This window comes from Sardina pilchardus, chromosome 2, assembly GCF_963854185.1.
Source record: "Sardina pilchardus chromosome 2, fSarPil1.1, whole genome shotgun sequence".
Taxonomy (NCBI): domain Eukaryota; kingdom Metazoa; phylum Chordata; class Actinopteri; order Clupeiformes; family Clupeidae; genus Sardina; species Sardina pilchardus.
In genome coordinates, this window is record NC_084995.1 from 397,672 (window position 1) to 415,123 (window position 17,452).

Sequence of the window (17,452 nt, forward strand, 5' to 3'; positions counted from 1 at the left end):
AACACATCAGCTGACTAGTCTAGTACACCTATATAATGCGTAACCGTCAACTATCTTATGACAACAGGCTGCTTAACCATCTTAGCCGTAGGCTACATTTCCCCCTTGCATGAACGTAACACAAGCATATCCGAGCCGCGCTAGCAAGTCTAGCTAGCCACAAACAACAGTGCATACCAGACTGTATAGAACAGGTGCATAGGCTACTGCATAGGCTACTAATGACACTTTTTGTACGGTCAGTGAATAGCACCGAGTGAAAATCAATGTTTGCTTTATATCTAGTGACAGTGGTGATGTCGTCAGTTTGGATAAGTAGAGTAAACTTAGTCAGAAGATCTAGAAATATCAAACGGAGGAGCAGAGAACTTGACAGAGAGCTGCACCGCTGTTTTGAGAATGACAGTAGTGTCACGAGACTTCGACGCCTATGTTGTTGTACGTCACTGTTCAACTTCACACCCAGTTCTTACATGTTTACGCCTACACCGAGGCGGCTTTCGAATATCGCGCCTCTTGTCCTCACTGACCTAGCCGGGGAATGGCCGGTTAAACCTAGCCGCGGATGAGGCGGCGTTCAGTCAGTTAACGGCTACTGTTGATATAGTCCAGATGATTGAAAGCAGCTGTTTTTGTGTTTTACAAGGTTGTTGAAGAGACAGTGCTGTTGTCTTTTGGGGATTCCGAGTCTGACGACGAAGAAGTCAAATATCGCAACCTATTAAGCCAGTCAGAGGAAGATCAAATTAACCAATCAGAGGAAGAAGTCAAAGGTCACCACCCACCAAACCAAACATTTGTGGACGAGGGATCTCTTGCTGACACCTCAGAGAATTTGGGCCATACGAGGGTTGAAAAGGTACTGATTGTCTCCAGGCCTCTTTACTTTCATTTCTTAAAGCCAAAAGGGGGAATATAAATCCACAAAGCCTTAATCTAAAATTTATATAAACACACACACGTTTGTGGTAATGCCATTTGCCTTAGACTCACTGTGAACATGTGCTCTTGTCTTCTACAGGTAAATAATTTTGTTATCCACACACCTGGTGCCTCGAACAACAGATTGAATGACCAAGAGGAAGGTGACAAAAATGACAGCCATTCCTCTGTCTCTGGGGATGAGATGATTGTTTACAGAATAGAAGAAGAAATGGAACATGAGGATGAAGTAGCTGATCTGGAAGAAGACTACATGGAGGGGCAGGACAGTGTTGATGATGATTGGTATCCAAGCTGTGAGGAAGTGGAGCAGTCCTCAGCATCTGAAGATAAGAATTCCGATGCTGAATTTGTCCCTAGAGCATTTAGGAAGTCAAAGCGTGGATTCAATCCTGATGCAGAACCCATCTTACCTCTGGTTTGGTGTTCTGTCTGTAGGTCCAGGTTTAAACACAGCTGCTTCAGACAGTGCCATAGTCGACTCTATGGCTGTTTCCAGTGTGGCATTAAACCCAAGAAGATAGACACCAGTGATGCCAATAAAGAGGTTACCCCAACTAACAACGGGGAAACCACCAACAATTGCGTCCAGGAATCTATTTCCAGCAGGAACCAGGACACCTGCAGTGACCAGGGAACCATAGGATGTAACAACCAGGACATGTCTAATGATGCCAACCAAGGACCTGGCTGTGGATCAAAACAATGGACAGCAACTGATGGCAACCAAGATGATAGTGGAAGCAGTCAAGGGGTGACTACTACTGGAGGTCTCTTGGTTGCAGCTACCAATAAAGTTAGAAGGCCAGGAGCTAGTTACATTGACATCCAAGGATTATACGATACTGCGGCCAATGAAAATACCCATGAGGAGTCCTCTAGCCTGAACACTGAAACATTTCCAGATGTCCATTCTCAGGCTGTGCACATTGAGGACCTGGCTGTCCATTTTGAAAGTCTAACGGCCTTCCAAAGTCATGCTCTAAAATGCCACGGTATTAGGCCTCCTCGTAAGCTCTGTGTGGACTGTGGGAAGTTCATCACCATGGTCAACATGGTCGATGGTGGACCCAGTCACATCTGCGAATACAAAGTAAAGCCCATCGTCTGTCCCAACTGTGGCAAAAGGTTTGCCACTGAGATTGGACTCCAAACACACATCAATCGAATCCACAATGAGAAGTACATACTCACCTGCCGCTACTGCCTTAAGGCTTTTAAGTCCCCTGAAGACAAGGGGGAGCATGAGGAGAGCCATGTAGAAGAGCTGCTGAAGTACCACTGCCCTCACTGCTCCCTACGCTTTGCAGACCGCCCCAGTTGGTGCGCCCACAGGAAGAGCCATTGGCCCAATGGGAAGCACATCTGTGAGGTCTGTAGTAAGGGCTTCCATTCTCCTTGTGTGCTCATTAGACACATGGCTGTCCACACGGGACAGAGGCCCTACAGCTGTAAGCTGTGTGACCGCTCCTTCAACCAGCCAAGTCACCTCAAGTCCCACATGCGCCTCCACACAGGGGAGAAACCCTTCAAGTGTCAGGACTGTGGGGAGTGCTTCAACCACAACGTCAGCCTCAAGAACCACATCCAGCGCCACCATGGACCAGGAGCTGAGGAGGGGAACAGCAGAAAAGGAGCAAAAGGAGGGAAAGGTAGAATGAGAAGGAAAAAAAGAAACAGTTGAAATTCTTCATGCTACTGAGATGTTCAGGACAATACTGAGAAGTTTGAGGAAAGGCTGGCTTATCTGTTCTGAGTTGTACTCCCGCTAAGATGTCCTGGAAGAAATGAAAGGGTGGCGCTTTCTGGAATTTGGCCAAGAGATCTACTGTGTAGCTGAGCCTCTGTCAAGGTTGGCAATCCCTGTTGTGTTTGTATGCAAGGCGAGACATGTGTGCAGTTCCCTTGTCTGTTAGGATGGTTTGGACTAAGAATGGCAGCACAAGGTGTTCAGAGATGATGGCTACGGAAGGGCTGGGGGAGACCATGTTCATCATGAAAATACTAGTTTTGTATTGTAATATTTTTTTCAGTAAAAAAATACATATTTTCTAATGTCGACTGTTCCGACTGGCTGACTGACTGACTGGTCCTCATTACTGTTCCTGAAAGATACTGTAACTTTTAGAAGGCAACTTGTGCAATTTCTGTTTGCATTTTGTTTAGATGACAATGACAAATTAAGTTGCATTTGGATTTAGCATGTATACATTTTAAATAGCTGTGGCCAATTTATTGTTTTCATTTTGCAATATTGTGATGTTAATAACCCTGTTATGCATGCCTATGTGTAGATTAAGAAAGTACCTAACAGTTAGGCTTATCTACACTATATTGCCAAAAGTATTCACTCACCCGCCTTGACTCACATATGAACTTCAGTCACATCCCATCCTTAATCCATTGTTTATTATAACTTTATTATGATGTCGGTCCACTCTTTGCAGCTGTAAGAGCTTCAAGACTTTCCACAAGGTTTAGGAGTGTGTTATTGGGATTTTTTGACCATTCTTCCTCAAGCGTATTTGTGAGGTTATACACTGATGTTGGATGAGGAGAATGGCTCTCAGTATCCACTCCATAGACCTAAAAGAAATGGACAAACTGACTCCGTTGTTCTCAATGGGAGGGGGCTGAAACAAAAATCTGTTTACTTTCCATCGTACTGTGCAGACTCGTACTCATTTCGTGACGTTAGCCATCCTGTACATTGCTGTAACTCGTCTGGTAGATGGGATTTTCCCAACAACTGTCAATCCGTTATTAACGTTCGTTTTTAATATTATTATTATTATGTTTACTTGCCTCTAGGTAATGCTTTGCCCCATCAAACAGTAGGCTAACGTAGGCTACACGCTTTTTCACTGATCTTGCGAATGACTTTCCGTTATGGTTTTCGTGCAGGCTGGACTGAGCTTCTTATCCAAACATGACGGGGAATCTCCTGTCGAACGTTAGCTTCCCTCCAACCAACATACTAACTATACTTCTTTACGGGAAACCAGCGTTATATACGGGGAAGACGTGAATTAGTTTTGCCTTCGATACCCTATATAGAATACACAGAAGCTATAAGGGCGACAAACGGCACATGTTACATGAATGGGATCGCAAAAAAATCTGCAATCTATGGCCGTCCATGGGAGTTAGCAGAGCGTTGATCACCAGCTCATTTCGTGTTTCTACTTCCGGGAATATGCCTGCCCCCTTGATCCACTCTAATTCATCCCAAAGTGTTCTGTTCTGTTGGGTTGAGGTCAGGACTCTGTGCAAGCCAGTCAAATTCATCCACACCAAACTCCGTCATCCATGTCTTTATGGACCTTGCTTTGTGCACTGGTGCACTGTCATGTTAGAACAGGAAGGGGCCATCCCCAAACTTCCCATTAAGTTAGGAGCATGGAATGTTACTGCTGAAGCATTCAGAGTTCCTTTCACTGAAACTAATTGGGACCAAGCCCAGCACAGGGATAGCCCCTTCCTGTTCCAACATGACAGTGCACTAGTGCACAAATAATGGATTAAAACTACAAATTAGTTCTAATAAGAACATGCTGATGGTTAACCTGGTAACTGTGAGTGTGGTCAATATTGTCTCTGGTGTGGTAAGCAAGAAACCATAGAACATGTTATAGAACTTTACAATCAGGAACGACAAACACTGAAGTAATGTATCTGAATGTTACTGATATACTGCAAAGAAATTCTGGGGAAGGGGAACAATGTAACCTACTTTTTTTATTAGGACGACTACTTGGAAACGACAGGATTATTTCCCCACACAGAGGGTGGCAGTAATGCATCTAAAAGCTGTTTGCGAACTGCCAAAATAGAAGATGGAGCGGAGGTGCCTGGTAGCCATAGGGTGCCTCTCATTTAGTCTTAATACATCCTTCCTTCCTTCCTCGGTCCTCATCCTCACTGATCTACATAAAGAATGATGGGACGGCAACAATAGGATAGTCTATCCAGTTTTAGTTATAAATCAGTGGGAACGAGGGTCGAGGAGAGAAGTTGAGAGGCAGCCATAGACCGTTTAACCACTCTGGTAGGGACCATAGACAGTAAAAGATAGGCAGTTTAACTGAGATCTGAGCCCATTTATGGAGAGCCGGTCCGCTCGCTATTAACTCCATTGTACCTGCAGTTCCTGTTGCAGTTCCACTAGGGGCGATCACAAGCAAGTGATCAAACAATAGACCTCTGAAGTTCGCCAGAGCCCCTTTAGGGAGAGCCGGTCCACTTCCTATTAACTCCATTGTACCGGATTGTTCCTGCAATCTGTTGAAATTCCGCTAGGGGCAAGTGATAAATGAATTGTGGTCTATGGGGCTAGGCGGCTAGAACTCGTTTTTTTCACAGTTGACAACTTCATTTCTTAATGTACATTGTCGTAGTCAGTGGCGGTTTTAGGTACGGGCGAACCGGGCGGTCGCCCGGGGCGGCATCTTGTATGGGGCGGCACGAGCGCTTAACCCTATGAGCCCGACTGACGCAAAGTGCGTCAAAAAACACTCATGGGGGCGCTCGTGGAGGATCTCGCCTGGGGAGTAATTCAGTCTAGAACCGCCACTGGTCGTAGTAGCTACCTGAGTATAGGTTTTCCACTGGAAATGAAATAAAAAGTCACTCATGTCCTTTCTGCTTTTCATAGGATGGGCCGTTTTCCCTGTAACATGCTAGCATTTAGCCCATGGATGCTCGCGACAATCGCGACCGATTACGACCGTCGTGAAGCTGAACCTTCTTTTAGGTCTATGGCCGTAAAGTGGTTCGCTTGTGTCACGTGACATGAAAACTTTGAAAGGGTTTTTAGGAATAATTGAAAATTGTATTGGTCAGCTGATTGTCAAGTCAAGTTATCCTGAATCGCATGCATTAATGCAATTTTAGGAGAAAAAATTATATAACGACAAATGTGGTACTGGGGGGGTTCAGCTTCATTGCCACTCATTCATTCATCACTTGCTCGCGATCGCCCTCTAGTTGCAGTACCATGCGGAAGTATTTCGCTAGTGGTCCTTCTCCCCTTATTAGACTTTCTCTGAGTTCGCCTACAAAAAGGATCCAAAGCTGCCATCTTTGCCCATATAAGGAGATCTGGGAGTTAATTGAAGCTAACTGCCTATGGCCAGAGCGGTAGATAAAACAGAGTGGCGACACTCCCATAGACCTCCATAGGAAAAAATGGCAGCGCTTTTTCCAGGCTATTTCCTCGTTATGGGGCTTTTGGAACTGTTTACAGCCAATCTCTTGGTCAGTAGTCAATGAGTTAATTGATTACACCTTCCAGCATCAGAAGTACATCCCACCCTCCCGCGATTCAGCCATTCAGCACAGGTTTTTTGGAACTTTTGATCGTGGCGGCAACATCAAAGAGTGTCGCAACTCTCTCTATCTATGGCTCTGCCTATGGCAAGTTGCATTGTAAGTTAGCTCTGGGGTAGCGAAGATCAAAGTGTGCCATCTTCACCTACCGAAGATCACAGTATGCACTTGAAGGCAGAGGACAAAACTTTGTAGCGCAAAACGTCTGCATTTCCAATTTCTTCGTCCTCGTGAGAGTTTAACAGGTGCGATAATTCAAATCCCCATGTTATTTTCCCATAGAAAAAAATCTTCAGATACCGGATCTCCTTATTTGGGCAAAGATGGTGGCTTTTTTGTAGGCGAACTTCAGAGGTCTATGGGGCTAGACAGCTAAATTGGTCTGTTTCACCTGATTGTCATTAAAAAATCGAAGATTGGATTTTAGTTTCTGCAAGTTCAATATGGGTTATGGGTCGACAGGCTTAGTCGTTGTTGCCCATAACACACTAGCACCCTGCTAATGAATGACATCATTGACACGTTTTAAGGCTTTTTAGAGCAATTAAGGGACTTAAAAAATGATATCCAGAGAAAAGTGGATTTTAGGAGAAACTCCATTCATCTCCATTCATTCTCCACTTGCTCGCGACCGCCCTCCAGTTGCAGTACCATGCGGAAGTATTCAGCGAGTGGTTCTGCCCATGTTCTGCCTTATTCTCTGCTGAGATGCAATATGGCGGAGAAACAGCCTCCGACAGGAAAACTTCCGATTCCTCCTTTGGCAACGACTGCTTACACCTTCAAGATTAGTAAGCAGAGGAAGAGTGAAGAGAAAGCCAGAAAGAGAGAATTAGATAGAGCTCGCAACAAAACTCGAGTAAACATTGGAGCGGCATTTCAGAGGTGGCGGGAGCTGCGGAATTTTAAACGTCTGAAGACTGATGCCGATTTTGCCACATTTCTTCTTAACAGGTCATTACAATGTGTCATTTATCTTTGACTTGGGTAGTAACCTAATCAAACGCCCATAAAGCTAAGACCGAAGTAAGGTAACAGTAACGTATGCGCTCATAGGCTATGTGGAAGAATGTCTGAGACTTGTCTTAGTAGCCTAAATCAAGTAATCAGACATCTCTGCTGAGAGGTTATGCATCAGAAAAGTCTGTGCACCACGAGACAGGTATTCATTATCATGCAGTCATCATGCACCAGCAAATAAAATCGGCGGAGTTAGTTAAGAATGCCAGGGAATTGTGCAGACAGCGGAAAACATGGACGAAAAGATGGAAACATACACTGTGTCTCAAACCGCGCACTTCTGCACTTAAAATACTTAATTTGAGTGCGTGAGGGCGTTCACACTGAAATTTCGAACGATACGAAGGGCACTGCAAGTCCCCGGATGGTGCACTCATAACGGTCAAAAAGTTGAGTGTGGAACGCTGGACACTTCTCGCCCTCAACGGACGCCATGTTGGCTAACTAACGGAAGGGGAGGGAGTATTTTCAAACTCGTAAAAATCGCGGTAGAGAAATCTGAAGCAGCAGCGGTGGAAAACACACTTTACAGAGGTACAAGCAAGTTACAACATAAACTGTTCATGTTTTGACACAGTACAACCATGTCACGGTGGAATTGAGGACACCAATAAAAACATATTTAAACGTTACGATCGTCATTTCCGTGAAGTGCACGGAGGTTAGCGTTTGATATGAGACGACACTATTCTGTTAAAATGTGCACACTATGCCAGTAAGCACACAGGGCACATAGGGTGCTGTACGAAAGTGTACTCACGGAAGTAGTCGGTTTGAGACAGACTGATAGCCTATCATGAACAAAACACTGTCAGCTTAAAGGTAGGACATGGGATTCTATCTTTGGAAATTAAACACGTCAATCATCTGTGGAAGGGGCAGGGCTTGAACATTTCCACCACCTAGAAACATTGGACAGTATGTTCGTCAATCACCCTCGCGCGCGTGATCGACCCCGCTCGTCACCCAGTCAGAGCAAGTTGCTTCCGTTAGACGTTATCCTGCGGTAGCCTACCGGACCGGAGCTGATAACTACAAGATAATGGCAGACAAGACGCCGCCAGCACCAGCAAAGTTTAAAAGGAAATCTATATTTGAGAGAACAATTGCGAATAAAGCGGCTGAAAGAGAAAGATCGAAAACAAGAGTAGTCATAGGCGCTGCTTTCCAACGTTGGCGACAACTGAAGGACCAGGAAGGTCTACAAACAGATGCGGATGTGGCATTATTTTTGCTGGACAGGTGAGAAATTATTAACTCGCGTTGACATGTTATGCAGTATTTTGTCATTTACACAGTAAAACCACAAAGCTTTGTAGGATCTTGCCGAGCCTATTAGCAGACAGCTACACGTGGCAACCACAAACAATTGCAGTGCTTGGTCCTGGCGATTGGCTTGTAGATAGAAATGATTTATAATTGTTCTGCGCCAGACAGTACGTCTGATACATTTATATTAAAAACGGATAAGACTAGCCTGGAGACCAAACTCAAATGTACCAGAAATGTACACTATAAAAGCACTCGGAGAGCGCAGCTATCTCCGCCTGCCTTCTTCCTAGGTTGTCATAGGCTACATTTGAACCTAAACTATTCAGATCGCCACCACGTGGCCATATGCCATTACACCACTAAAAGGCTTGACTAAGCTAAATACATAAACGGCTCCGGAATCCCGACACGAATCACGAATTTAATAGTTTCTTCCTTGGGTCATGCCTGACATTCGCTGAAATTTTCAGCGAAATCCAGTTTTTGAGTTATCTTGCTAACAGACAGACAGACAAACGAACAGACAGACAGGCAAACGCCGGTCCTCGATGAAAACATATACCTCCTTGGCGGAGGTAAATGAGCGGAAGTACGTAGTCAGGTGGGGGCCAGGCTAGACAGAAATGCCCTCCCCAACTTTCCCCACCCTACCACACACATCAGGACAGAAGACAGACCCACTACAGATAAATAGGATGATAAAGTGCAGTTGTGCATACTGTGACAGTCCAACTGGAAAGAAAGTGCACGGTGCTATTTAAAGTGCTGTCCTGCAGGTAAGGTCTTGTTCATCAATACAATACTATTTGAAATGAATGACCTACTGACTTGGTTTGTTTAGAAAGAGGGCCTGAACCTCCTCACTGATGGCAACACCTCATGTATTGTGGCATATCTTCATCAGTTGACCTTCCTTCAACACCCATCTTTCACAGGTCATAGCCATACTGTCTAGTTTTTGCCCCTCAACCTTGCTGGCCATGTACTATGCAGGATTGGCGATTTCATCTCTGGTTTCGGTTTCGTTTTTCGTTTTCGCTCGTTTTATGCTTGCATATTTCTCTGCAGAGCTTCCCCGACAGCTTTAGCGTGTATATTTATACATATGCTATATATAAATTGCAAGCGTGGTTCTTCTTGTTCCTTACGCGTCTCTGACTTCCAGATGTAAACAAGGAGCGATCGTCTACTGCAGAAACTGCAAGGTTGCAATAGCGGATAGGGACACTGGGGGCGGGAGGAAATATTACTGTTTTCGATGAAACTGGTCAGTCAAGCAAAACAACGATTTTGGAGCGATTTTATGACTATGAAAAAGTTGCATCGGGTCTCTTTAACTTTCTTGGTCAGTTTGTTTTTGTTGGTCACTGACAAAGAGAAATACCAGGCAACTCAACAAAATTACAAGCATGCTCTCCACAAATGAGCGATAGAAAAGTGAAAATCAGATCTATGTCTACTTTAAATTGTCCTAGTTTGAACATAAAATGCAGCCTCTGCAGCCCCTTTTCACAGATGGTGACGGTATTACTAAGGGTGTCGATCGAAATTACATCGCAATCTCGAACTTCGAATTCAAAAGTAGAATAGAAGATGCAGCCACACCCCCTTAAGGCGGGGATCACATTAGCCAGCGGCAAGCGTAACGCAACGCTCAGACCATAATAATACATCCAAAACATTCAATCTCGTTGCTAAGTTCAATCTTTGCTGCTACTTGTTAGACGCATCATCTGATTGGTCAAAGTACCTAAACATTCTAAAACTGATTGTGATGTGCCGAGCGTTGCGCTTCAAAGTTGAACCAAGTTCAACTCTCAGTTTGCTCAACGCTAGCGGTATGCCATCGTTGTCACCTTTCCGCTGCCGAACCATAGAAAACAATAGGAAACCTGCCGCTTGCCGCTGGCTAGTGTGATCCCCGCCTAAAAGTATCGCATTGACTGGACATCATAGACATCATAGACATGGACCATAATATTGCTGCGTTCATGAACATGAAAAAGAAATGATGTCATCAGTCTTACTGGTAAAAAATTTCACTTCCGAACTGAACCTTACTGGGTTTTGGAAAACATTTTAGGCATATCAGTAACATAGCTGTAAAATGTTAATTGTAATATCACTTTGAACTCCTGCGTTATTAACATCTTAAACATGGTATAATCGCTATCTCTGAACTCGGTGTGCATGCAAATAGTGCTATGCTTTCATAGCCAATTTATTCAAACTGACTGTTCTGTCCTCTTGCAGCCTTGCTGGTGCTGGCGAGGTGGTGGTGCAGTTGGAATGCCTGCTGCAGCTGTTCCAGAGGTGCTTTGAGTGCTGCAGCGCATGCAGCATCCGTAAGAGGCGTGAGGGAAGGGTCTTCAACGTGACGCAGAACTGCCAGCAGTGTCAAGCCAATAGAAAGTGGAGAAGCCATGAACCTGAACAGACCATCAGAGACCCAGCAAGCAACCAAGAGGTAGGGACCAGAGTGTTTTTACGCTGAGAGCGCCCTCAACCTCCTTTTCTTGCCGCTTCGGTCAAGTGTTTATTGTTGCTATGTTACCAAAACCAGAGACGGTTTACAAAGAGAAGTGACATTGACGAGCCCAGCGCTGTTCTAAAAGTTGAACAGGTTTAAACTTTGAGCGCTCTGAGCACTGCGGTAAAAAAACGGTCAGCGCCGAGAGCTTTTTTCCGCCGAGGACGCTCAGCGCTGTGAACGCTGATCTATAGACTTTGAAAATTGTCGTTGTCGGTGCTAAAAACGTGATTGGTGGACAGTGGACACAGGCTCTTAAGCCTGTTTTATTGGGCGTCTGTGGCATAGCCTGGCCACTCCTAGGAGCAACACCTGCAAATGTCAAAAGATGTAGTTGAAAAAAATGCAGAAATGTATTGAGGACGGGTAGACCTGCATACATTGTTTCCTGATGATGCTGTTTATTGTCAGTTTGTTGAGTTTAGGCAAAGTAACATTAGGGATTTCTGATCAATGCCATCGGTAATGCTGGACCAATGATTTCAAAGTTAGTGCCCATTGCGATGCAAGTTTTTACCAATCGAGAGTCACCAGACCAGGATAGCCTACATGAATTTTGGCATACACTGATTTGGGTCAATGCGTTCCCTGGTTCTTTTTTTGTAAAAACATGTACCATGCCTGTGTCAAGAGCTCTAGCACCACCCAAGGGTCCAAGATGGAGAAAAAGTTAGGCATGTAATTTTGGAACTCCATGCTCTAATGTAAAAAGAAAAGTTTTCAGAAATGAGGCCCAACTAGGTGATTTTGTATCAAGTCAGACAGAACCAAGGAAAATTTGCCAAATTGTCTCAGGTTTTGCTTATGGTCTGTCTAAGTAATGTTTAGGTTCCAAAGTAACATCTGTGAACTATTTATGATACATTTCAAATGTTTTCATATTTCTCTTGCCCGTTTGTTTTTGTTATCACACTCTGAAAAATACCTATCTTGGAGGCCATGTTTGGGTAATAATATCTTCTTAAAGCAGAACTTTTAAAAATATATATCTTCGCAGTTGTACTAGGGAGTATCGTGCATTGGATTCAGTAGTTTGAAGTGCCCCAATTGAGCAGTGATTCCTTTGTTGCTGTTCCTTTTTAAGCAGTGGGTACATCCATTTTAATCCTATTGATTATACAGTACCCTCCAGAATTATTGGCACCCTTGGTAAAAGTTGACTAAAAATAGGTATAAAAAATAATCTTTAAGTGATTTATTGTACTCCCACAATGAAAACAATGAGGAAAAATATACCCTGCAAGGCAAGCAAATTTATTCTGAGAAAAAGGAAAATCTCATAAAGAAATAAATATTTTTAACAAAAACAGCTTGCTCACAATTATTGGCACCCCTGAAACATATTATGTACAACATTTAACAGGAGCATTTTCCTATGTAAATGCAACGTTTTAAAGTAAATCAGAGTGTCTGTGAACTTTCAGAAGTAGTTCATGACGTTTTTTTTCACTATGGTATGAAAATGAAGTCCCTCAGAGGCTAAATCCTCTAGTCATTTTTCAACATTGGAGAGACAAGAGAATACACTAAATTGAAATAAAAAGAAATTGTGTTGACATTTGTAAGTAAGAGAATGTCTATGGAAACTAGGTATTTAGTTGAAAATGCCTATATTTCCAGTTAAAATGACGACTAAAAGGTTCTAATCATCTGGAAATGTGGCAAACATGCTTGGACAAAGACCCATGGCTAGTTTGCTCCCACGCACAGTATGGAGGATGGTATGATAGGCAAAAAAATCCATAAGAACCACTGTTGAGAGTTACAGACAAAGCTATCATCTTGGGGTCACCAAGTTCCCCCAAAAAATCTTCAAAAGTGACCTCACTGCTAATAGATTATTTAGACAGCATGTCAGGTTAAAGCCAGTAGAGTCATTTAATAAACAATGTAAATGGCAGGAGTTACTGAATGGTACCATGACATGTCTGGGAGTGTGGTCCATTGTCAGATGAAAATAAAATTATGCTCTTTTGCTAAAAACACTTAAGGTGTCTTTGGCGTACATAGAAGAATGACTATACTAAAAAGAACCCCATGCCTAATCAGAATTATGGTGGAGGGGCTGTGCTATTGTGGGGCTGTTTTAATTCCCAAAGGCCTTGGGAACCTAATTAAGGTGCATGGCATCATGAACACCAAGAAAAACCTGAAAATTTTCTAAGGAAATCAAACAATCTCTGCCAAGGCCCTAAAAGTTGGTCATGATTGGATCATTCATCAGGTCAATGAACCAAAACAAATGCACAGATCAAAACAAATATGGTTTACTGAACACAAAATCAAGCTTCAGACATTGCCATAGCAGTCCCCTGATCTAAACTCCATAGAAAAACAGTGGGATGAGTCAACAAGAAGAATGCACAAGTGTGGACCTAGCAATCTGGACGATCTGGGGAGGTTTTGTAAAGATGAATGGTCTTAAATCCCTTACTTTGTATTCTCAATCTTTATGGGGTGTCAGAGAAGAATATTACATGCTGTTTTGTTGACAAAGGGAGGTTTAAGAAGGTATTACAAGTAGGGGTGCCAATAATTGTGAGTGACCTGTTTTTATTAAAAACATTTATTTCTTTATGAGATTTTCCTTTTTCTCAGAATAAATTTGCTTCCCTTGCAGGGTGTATTTTTCCTCATTGTTTTCATTGTGGGAGTACAATAAATCACCTAAAGATTATTTTTTAGACCTATTTTTAGTCAACTTTTACCAAGGGTGCCAATAATTCTGGAGGGTACTGTATATTACTATATATTACTATATTACTATGCAGGAGTTTTCGTTTTCGCTCGTTTTATGCTTGCATTTTCTCTGCAGAGCTTCCCCAACAGCTTTAGCGTGTATATTTATACATGTATAGGCTATATTCAAATATATAAATTGCAAGCGTGGTTCTTTGTCTCAGACTTCCAGATGTAAACAAAGAGCGATCGTCTCCTGCAGAAAGTTGCATAGGGTCTCTTTAACAAAGTCTGAAAATCATGTGTGAAAATCCCAATGAAATCCTTGTTAAGGTAGTGTTGTCATTGTTGATATAGTCCAGATGATTGAAAGCAGCTGTTTTTGTGTTTTACAAGGTTGTTGAAGAGACAGTGCTGTTGTCTTTTGGGGACTCCGAGTCTGACGACGAAGAGGTCAAATATCGCAACCTATTAAGCCAGCCAGAGGAACATCAAATGAACCAATCAGAGAAAGCTCTAATGAGCCAATCAGAGGAAGAAGTCAAAGGTCACCACCCACCAAACCAAACATTTGTGGACGAGGGATCTCTTGCTGACACCTCAGAGAATTTGGGCCATACGAGGGTTGAAAAGGTACTGATTGTCTCCAGGCCTCTTTACTTTCATTTCTTAAAGCCAAAAGGGGGAATATAAATCCACAAAGCCTTAATCTAAAATGTATATAAAACACACACACATGTTTGTGGTAATGCCATTTGCCTCACTGTGAACATGTGTTCTTGTCTTCTACAGGTAAATAATTTTGTTATCCACCCACCTGGTGCCTCGAACAACAGATCGAATGACCAAGAGGAAGGTGACAAAAATGACAGCCATTCCTCTGTCTCTGGGGATGAGATTGTTTACAGAATAGAAGAAGAAATGGAACATGAGGATGAAGTAGCTGATCTGGAAGAAGACTACATGGAGGGGCAGGACAGTGTTGATGATGATTGGTATCCAAGCTGTGAGGAAGTGGAGCAGTCCTCAGCATCTGAAGATAAGAATTCTGATGCTGAATTTGTCCCTAGAGCATTTAGGAAGTCAAAGCGTGGATTCAATCCTGATGCAGAACCCATCTTGCCTCTGGTTTGGTGTTCTGTCTGTAGGTCCAGGTTTAAACACAGCTGCTTCAGACAGTGCCATAGTCGACTCTATGGCTGTGTCCACTGTGGCATTAAACCCAAGAAGATAGACACCAGTGATGCCAATAAAGAGGTTACCCCCACTAACAACGGGGAAACCACCAACAATTGCGTCCAGGAATCTATTTCCAGCAGCAACCAGGACACCTGCAGTGACCAGGGAACCATAGGATGCAACAACCAGGACATGTCTAATGATGCCAACCAAGGACCTGGCTGTGGATCAAGACAATGGACAGCAACTGATGGCAACCAAGATGATAGTGGAAGCAGTCAAGGGGTGACTACTACTGGAGGTCTCTTGGTTGCAGCTACCAATAAAGTTAGAAGGCCAGGAGCTAGTTACATTGACATCCAAGGATTATACGATACTGCGGCCAATGAAAATACCCATGAGGAGTCCTCTAGCCTGAACACTGAAACATTTCCAGACGTCCATTCTCAGGCTGTGCACATTGAGGACCTGGCTGTCCATTTTGAAAGTCTAACGGCCTTCCAAAGTCATGCTCTAAAATGCCACGGTATTAGGCCTCCTCGCAAGCTCTGTGTGGACTGTGGAAAGTTCATCACCATGTTCAACATGGTCGATGGTGGACCCAGTCACATCTGCGAATACAAAGTAAAGCCCATCGTCTGTCCCAACTGTGGTAAAAGGTTTGCCACTGAGATTGGACTCCAAACACACATCACTCGAATCCACAATGAGAAGTACATACTCACCTGCCGCTACTGCCTCAAGGCTTTTAAGTCCCCTGAAGACAAGGGGGAGCATGAGGAGAGCCATGTAGAAGAGCTGCTGAAGTACCACTGCCCTCACTGCTCCCTACGCTTTGCAGACCGCCCCAGTTGGTGCGCCCACAGGAAGAGCCATTGGCCCAATGGGAAGCACATCTGTGAGGTCTGTAGTAAGGGCTTCCGTTTTGCTGGTGTGCTCGAGAGACACATGGCTGTCCACACTGGACAGAGGCCATTCAGCTGTAAGCTGTGCGACCGCTCCTTCAACCAGCCAGGTCATCTCAAGTCCCACATGCGCGTCCACACAGGGGAGAAACCCTTCAAGTGTCAGGACTGTGGGGAGTGCTTCAACCACAACGTCAGCCTCAAGAACCACATCCAGCGCCACCATGGACCAGGAGCTGAGGAGGGGAACAGCAGAAAAGGAGGAAAAGGAGGGAAAGGTAGAATGAGAAGAAAAAAAAGAAACAGTTGAAATTCTCAATGCTAATGAGATGTTCAGGACAATACAGAGAAGTTTGAGGAAAGGCTGGCTTATCTGTTCTGAGTTGTATGCCTGTTTAAGATGTTCTGGGAGAAATTAAAGGGTTGCGCAGCAGGGTTGTGTAACTGAGCCTCTTTAAAGGTTGGCAATCCCTGTTGTGTTTATATGCAAGGCGAGAAGGTTGTGCAGTTCCCTTGTCTATCATAGGATGATTTGGACAGTGAGTGGCAGCACAAGGTGTTCAGAGAGGATAGTTACAGGAAGGGCTGGGGGAGACAACTGTTCATGATACTAGTTTTGTTTTGCAATATTTTTTTCAGTAAAAAATGCATATTTTCTAATGATAACTGTTAAGCTCTCTGTTTGGCTGTTCTCATTCTCTGTTCTGAAAGGTAACATTTAGAATGGAACTTACATGCAGTTGGTATTTGCGATGGATTCTGTATCATGGCTAACAAGGTTCGTTTTTGAAATTAAATAAAATTAATGACATTTGGACCTAGCTAGAGGACTGGGGAATTATGTAGTTTCTATTTCCATTTTGCAAGATCATGATGGTGAGTAGGCCTAAAGACTAAATAACAGAAATGTATTCATTAAATACTGTATCACCAAGTAAAGACTTCAGACTAATACCTGCAGTCACCTCATCACACCACAGAAAAGCGATATACAAAGATAACTGTAGAGGGCAGTAGAAACCATATTATTGCATATTGTCTATTGCTGGATGTTTAATGTAGTTTATGGGTTCATCCAAACACAAGCCTCAATAGGCATGCATATTTTAACAATATTTGGACTAACATTGCCATAAGTACACTGCTATACTCCTATGAACCAGTGTTCCCTTTATTTTTTTGAGCAGTCACACTTGTGAGATATTGATTTGGCAGTTATGTAACAGAGGTGGTTTATGAATCAGGTTGACCTGCTTTGATGTCAACAACATTTTCTACAGGTGTACTAGAGGGCCAACTGTGAGACGACCCCCAAAACAGGAATGCTTTTACAGGTGGTGGCACCTGGTAATTTTTCCATCTTCATCCTTCTTGACTGATTTGTCACTAGTTTTGCATTTGGATAAGGTCAGTGTTACCACTGGTAGCATAAGCCAGTATCTGGAGCCTACAGAGGTTGCACAGGGTAGTCCAACTCCTTCAGATTGGCACACCAATACGTTCCATTGCCAAAATGACTGCTGTGTCTCCCCCTGCAGTCTGAAGAGCATGGAAGAGATTCCAGGAGACAGGCAATTGCTCTAGGAGAGCAGGGCAG

General features: G+C 43.5%; 2 protein-coding genes across 6 annotated transcripts in view; both read left to right on the forward strand.

Annotated features, from left to right (window-relative positions):
- Positions 1-2,997, forward strand: part of LOC134059361 (histone-lysine N-methyltransferase PRDM9-like) — a 34,425-nt gene extending 31,428 nt beyond the window's left edge. For all 4 annotated transcript variants that reach the window (XM_062515701.1, XM_062515682.1, XM_062515711.1 and 1 more), the window contains 2 exons: positions 647-859; positions 1,022-2,997. In XM_062515701.1, the coding sequence (XP_062371685.1) occupies positions 647-859; positions 1,022-2,626 (1,818 nt within the window). In that variant the 3' untranslated portion in view covers positions 2,627-2,997. The remainder of the gene's footprint in view (positions 1-646; positions 860-1,021) is intronic.
- Positions 2,998-6,966: 3,969 nt separating this feature from the next.
- On the forward strand, positions 6,967-16,713 carry LOC134059379 (zinc finger protein ZFP2-like). Of its 2 annotated transcripts, none has more exons than XM_062515724.1 (4): positions 6,967-7,224; positions 10,816-11,029; positions 14,168-14,404; positions 14,564-16,713. In XM_062515724.1, exons 1-4 carry the CDS (start codon positions 6,986-6,988, stop codon positions 16,163-16,165), a joined length of 2,292 nt encoding a protein of 763 aa, XP_062371708.1. In that variant the 5' UTR covers positions 6,967-6,985; the 3' UTR covers positions 16,166-16,713. The 2 variants fall into 2 exon arrangements, with proteins under 2 accessions (XP_062371708.1, XP_062371717.1); XM_062515733.1 differs by lacking the exon at positions 6,967-7,224 and adding an exon at positions 7,784-8,532.
- The last annotated feature ends 739 nt before the right edge of the window (positions 16,714-17,452 follow it).